Source organism: Tetrao urogallus (genome assembly GCF_951394365.1).
Source record: "Tetrao urogallus genome assembly, chromosome: 3".
Classification (NCBI taxonomy): Eukaryota; Metazoa; Chordata; class Aves; order Galliformes; family Phasianidae; genus Tetrao; species Tetrao urogallus.
The window spans coordinates 61,759,489-61,765,531 of record NC_136815.1 but is presented as its reverse complement, the minus strand read 5'-3'; the positions used below and the strand labels follow the sequence as shown (position 1 = coordinate 61,765,531).

General features: G+C 58.6%; 1 protein-coding gene across 1 annotated transcript; it reads right to left on the bottom strand.

The window, feature by feature from the left end:
* Positions 1-260: 260 nt before the first annotated feature.
* Positions 261-3,316, bottom strand: IRX4 (iroquois homeobox 4; the record flags this gene model as incomplete). Its single annotated transcript, XM_079533826.1, has 5 exons — positions 261-994; positions 1,174-1,496; positions 1,982-2,088; positions 2,181-2,432; positions 3,272-3,316. 5 exons carry the CDS (start codon positions 3,314-3,316, stop codon positions 261-263), a joined length of 1,461 nt encoding a protein of 486 aa, XP_079389952.1.
* Between the last annotated feature and the right edge of the window lie 2,727 nt (positions 3,317-6,043).

The window sequence follows — 6,043 nt, the reverse complement described above, 5'->3', positions numbered from 1 at the left end:
CGCTATAGTACGTGCTTTGGGATATGGAATTAAATAACTCTCACGACACTGATCCCTTTAAAGTCGCAGCCAGGAGAACTTAATTCTTCAGAACAGCAGTATCTGTTGAGCTGAGAGAACTGAACGTTAAATCCTCGTTTTGGTTGTTAAAAAAAAAATAATGATAAAGGAAAAAGTTTTATATTTCAACTCTCGCGAGTTTCTTTTCAGTGTACATGACTCTTCCAGCGCGGGGAAGTTCTTTGCCCCTCGGGGGGCCGTTAGGAGCAAAACATTTTACTCCCTGCTTTGGGAAAGGCGAGAAACTCCTTGCTCGAGTCCTGGTGGGCCAGGTTGGCCAGCTGCCCCTTGAGCACGTTGGCACCATTGCCCACCGAGCGTCCCAAGGCGCCCGTTTCCAGAATGGCTCCTTTGGTGGTGGCCCAGGACACCGTGGTGTTGCTCAAGGCTTGGTTCAAAGTACTGTGCCTGAAGAGCGGGTCGTGAAACACCCCGTCCACCCAGTTCCTGAGGTTGGTGACCGGCGAATCCTGGTGCCGGTCCATGACGTTGACCGGGGCGGAGACGGCGGCGGCCGATCCCCCCGACCGCTTCAGCATGCAGGAGGGGTATTCGGCCTGGTTGAGGGAGGTGGCGGTGTGCGCCAGGGACCAGATGCGGGGCTTGGCCTCCAGCAGCGGCTGGCCCTGCGGGAAGCACAGCTTGGCCTCGCAGCCGCGCGGCCGAGCTCCGAGCAGGGCCGCCTCGCACTCCTCCGCCGCCGGCTTTAGGCAGCCGCGGGCCCGCTCCGCCGACTCCTCCTCCTCCTCATCGGCGGCGGCGGCGGGGGGCTCGGCGGCGCGGGGCGGGGGGCCGCCGCCCGGCAGCGGCTGCGGGTGAGGATGCGGGTGCGGGAAGGGCCGCCTCATCTCGCACTCGGAGCTCTCCGACTCGGCGGCGTCCAAATCCTCCAGGTCGCTGAGCTCCAGCTCCTTCTCCTCCTTGCCCGTGGGCTCTGCGGGTGGGGGCGGGGGAGGGGACGGCAAAAACAAGACACGCGGTCACGGGCGGCCCCGCTGCCCCCAGGAGCCCCGATAGCGAGGCCCGAGGCCGCGGGGGCGCGGCCCCCCAGGGGAAAGCCGGCGGCCGAGCCCCCGCGGCCGAGCCGCTAAGTGCCCGCTCCTAGCAGGGTACCCTCGGCCTTCTCGCTTTTCATGGCGTCTTCCTGCGAGCATTCCTCCTCCTCCTCCTCCTCTTCTTCGTAGGGCCGCTTCTCGTCTGAGCACTTGTTCCGAGGCGGCCACGTCATCTTGTTCTCCTTCTTGAGGCGGCGGCGGGCGTTGGCGAACCAGGTGGAGACCTGGGTGAGGGTCATCTTGGTGATGATGGCCAGCATGATCTTCTCGCCCTTGGTGGGGTAGGGGTTCTTGCGGTGCTCCTGCAGCCAGGCCTTCAGCGTGCTGGTGGTCTCCCTGGTGGCGTTCTTCCGCCTCGTGCCGCCGTCCATCGCCCCGTACCTGCGAGCACAGCATTACGTTGGATCCCCGGGCCCGGCCGATGGGGCGGGCGACGAGTGAGCACCCGGCGTGCACGGCTCCGTCCCAGCGGCCGAGAAAAGGCGAGGATGGAGCCGGCCCAGTGCCTGCGGAGCTTATGGGGGAGGTGGGGGCAACGCCCGCATTTAATGGCCGTGAAGTCAGCACACGTCTGGGTGACCCCAGGGTACAACTTGGAATAGAAATCTATTTATTTCTCTTTACCCCTTTTATTAACACCCCCCCCCCCCCCATCACCACCTTTTTGTTCCTGACACTGTAAAAATCCTGACGCGGGCGACATCACAGCTCAATATTTAATGCACACCCTCCAGGAAAGGTCACCGCCGCCCGATGGGCCCCGAGGACCGCGGCGGTGGAAGTGTTGGGACGGACAGACGGCCGCCGACGCTCGGCAAAGAGGTCACCGAGGGCCCGCGGCGGGGGGGGGAGGGGGGGCCGCTTACCTGTCGTACTGGTACTGGCTGAGGCTGTGCTCGTAGGGGTAGTAAGCAGCCGCCGGGGAGATGCCCGCATGCGCAGAGCCGCCGCCGTCCTTCGTCTCCAAAGTGTTCTGCAAGAGACACCCCGCCGCTCTCAGCCCCCCGCTCTCGGGCAGGACCGAGGAGGGAGCGGCGGCCGTGCGCTGCCCCCCGCCCCGCTTACCAGCGAATAGAAGGCGGGCGCCTCGGTGCCGTAGGTCACGTAGTTCCCGTAGCCCTGGGGTCCGCCGTAGGGGCTGCCGTAGACCCCCAGAGCGGCGGCGGAGTTGAGCTCGTGGCGGGCAGTGGCGAGCAGGCGACTCTCGTACACGGGACAATAGACCGGCGTCTGTGCTGGGGCGGCCGGGCCCGACTCGGGCAGCGTGCGGCCGCCGGACTCGCAGCAAGGCGTCAGGGAGTTGGTGCTCATCAGGAACTGCGGGAACAGCGGGGTCGAGGGGTGTCAGCGCCCGCCCGGTGTTCGGCTTTAGGGTATAAGGTATGAGCTTTGGGATGTAAGCTTCGGGGTTACGAGGTCTCAGCGTTGGGGTGTTCCCCCGCCCCTCCCCCCCGCCCCTCCCCCCCCCCCCCCATCCCAACCCTTTTCCCCACCGTTTTTCCTCGAGAACGTTCTGTAAGCATAAGTTTAACATGTCTACATAGAGTGATACATCATCCACAAACCGTAAACAAACGCCCCGTGACTGTGTGCATGGAATCTCCGTAACGCACCGCTCCTTCAACCCAACTTTGTGGTGCCGGCTTTACACCGCTTTCTCCTCCTGCAGCGTGATGTTGCCCATCTGCGTTATTCCAGCTCCCCCCTCAACAGATTACTCATGCATATTTATTTAGACTGCAGATTTGCAGCGGCCACGCACGCATCTGTCATTAACCTGCTGGGTTCGGGTATCCCATTATGTTCCCTCACCTCGGCCCTTGCTACGTTCGCGTTTAATTGGCAAATTCCCTCGGGAATGGAAAAAGCGCTCCGGTGGGAGAGCGGGTGGGGGTCTCTCCCTCTCCCTTCTCCCCGCCCTCTGCTCTGTATTTCTGCCCCACGCATCGCCATCACCCCAAAGCACCCAAACCCAGTTTTAACTCCAGATGTAAGTTGAGGGGTCTGGCAGGCGCTGGGAGCAAAGCGCTCCCAGTGAAACCGAGAGTTTCACGCTCCCCCCGTGTTAGGGAGGGATCGCTGCAGCTTCTGGCCCCGAGCGGAAGCGATCGATAATGAGCGGGGCTCAATGGAGCGCTGGGAGGCAGCAGCCTTACCTGGGGCGCGGAGGAGTAGGGGTAGCCGAACTGCGGGTAGGACATGGTCCAGAGGCTCCCGGTGATCTAGAAACAAGGCGAGACGTCTGATCTGCACGCTAGGGCAGCCGTGCTCTGCTCTATTGTACTGATTGATTGGGAACCGCAGCTCCCTAGATGCTTAGAGGACGAAGCAGAAAACCACAGTTTATTTATTTACATGAAAATGTAAACTTTTTCTTTTCTTTTTACCGAAGTGAGGAAAAAAAGAAAAAGAAGGAAAGAAGGAAAGAAAATAGGATGTGTCAAAAGTGTAGAATGCTCCCCTCCGCATCTACTTGGGGGCTCTGAGGCTGGCAAACGGCAGGGATACGCATTTTGCATGCAGGGGAAAAGAAAAGGGGGCAACGGGGGGAGAGCAGAGCAAACACACCGCGTCAGCAGCGCGCTGCTGGGAAGGAGCCGAGCTTCTGACGTCATGTAAACCCCATTCACATCAACCGGCCCGGAAATCTTCGGACAGAACCACCCGCACCTCTCAGCCCAAAGGGGGCCGAAGTTAGGGCAGCTCGGTTGTCGGTGGAGGGGGTGGGGGCAATGGGTTTAATCAGAAGGATAAATGTTGTATCAGTAAGGTTGGCCCCCACCCTTCTTCATCACCGAAGGGCTGGGATGCACTTTTAATTAGAAATTAATTAATGAGCAGCTGCTTCTTCCCACCCCACAGTAATAATTAGTCTCAATTACAAACAAGACATATGAAGGGACACACGACTGAGTCTTCATTTAAGATTTAATCAACAGTTAAAATTAGCGCTAACGCTGCCAATAAAGCCCGTGACATACGGCCCTGCGTTCTTTTTCCAGCCTCTCTTCCCGACGTGTGATTATAGGTAGAAAACCCCGCCAGCGCGTTCCGGGCAGCGACTGAAGGGAGGGAATTCTTGCGTTTAAACCCCTCGGAAGCCGTCGGAAGAGCATTCGGCGAAGGGGGGGGGGAAGGGTGCATAGCAGGGGTGCAGGGAGCGGGGTGCAGCCCCAGGGGCCAAGCGCCGTTCCCCACGGCAGAGCAAACACCTCTCACCCGAGCGATGGGAACAGCCGAGGCCTGGAGCCCCCCGCTCTGCCCGCCGTGCCCCGCAGCCCCCGGGGCTGGCTCCGTGCTGCCGCCCCGCGGAGCGGCCCCGACGGCGGCTCCCAGCTGTGGCTGCTGGGCTGGGCAGGGCCGGGCCGGGCCGAGCGGCGGCTGCCGGAGCGCTGAGCGCTGCAGCGCGGTGTGCAGACTTGCTCAGAGAGATTCCCGGGTTCAGACATGTGAATAGCCCCAGGGTCACACTCTAATTAATGATGATGTTCTCTTCTTCTCCCCAGCTGGAAGACTGCCTCCCAGAAACGAATCTGCCCACACTGACAGCTCGATTGAGGGTGATTGATGACTATCTGGAGACCACAGTACACATAATATAATATCTGCTGCGTAATTGCTTTAATTTACAGATGAAAATAGTACTTTTCGCACGGAGTTAGACTACAGCGCGCGGCTCTTTATGGCGCTTTGGAATGTTTGCAAATAAAGGCTATCAGATGCAGTACATGCAAATTGCGCTGACAGCTCGGGAGAGACGAGTGGAGAGCGGCAACCAAACGGCATTCATAACCGGGTCTGAATTCCGTATTGATTTTGGGGAGCGGGGAGAAAACGCCAATGCTTTCCTCACCTGAGCTGCCAATTTCTCTTTCTCCCTGGGAACAGCAATAACTTAGCCATTGGGGTTCTGTGACAGAATCGCTCCTTTATTCCTCCCTCAGCCCCAGGACCTAATGGCACTTGCAGTTACTATTTACAAGCAGCCCAGGTCCACGCGGCACGCGTCGCTCTGGCCGAACTCAGCGCTCTGCCCGCAGCGCTCAGCACCGCTCGGTGCCCCCCGGGCAGATGGCGCCTGGGCTCTTCGCTCCAACCCCTCAGTCGGACCCCGCGGTACTGGGGACGAGAACAGTTGCACTTATCTCAAGAGTGGCTCAGGGTGAAGCACTATAATTAGCCGAGAGCCGGGGAACCGCCTGCAGAAGTGCTCGCAGTCCTCCAGGCTGGAAGTTTGGGAGACGTCCTGTTGTTGGTAGCTTTATGTTCTTTTTTTCCTCCCCTTTTTTGATACTAACGCAGATGTTAACTGCTAGGCGGCCCGCACGGCACTACAGGTTTGATATGTAGATGAGTCTATTAAACTTTAAAACGCGAGGTGAAATTCAATATTTATAGCCCTCGTCTATTTATATATCGCGGTTATCCCTCAATGCCCCGCGCCACGCGAACACTCAGCGCCCATTTTGCACCCAACTTTCCCGTATTAATCACCGTGATTATTCGTCATTTGTCACCGCAGCCGTGCTGCACGGCCACTTCCAGGCTGTATTCCCTAGAAAGCACTCATTAAAAAGCAAAACCCCAAACCAGAGCTTCACTGACAGAACCCCTTCGTATTTAAACACTGAAAGAGGACATTAAACCTTCCTACGGCTCATCTCTTGCTTCCCTCTCAGCCTACAAATAATGGCCTTTTGTTGACGGGAAAGGCAGTTGTGTTTCATCCGCAATTTTTGGTGCCAGAGTCCCTCAGTGATTTAAAATAACCCCTGTGGTCGGTGCGCATAAACAACGCAACGCTGTTCCGCCCCAAGGAAAGGCACCGACTGCGGTGAGCTCTTTCCGTAAGCATTTGGGAAACGCACGTCTGTGCCGTGCAATGCAAATGGTTCCCTGTCAGAGCTCCTTTCCCGTGCACGAGAGTT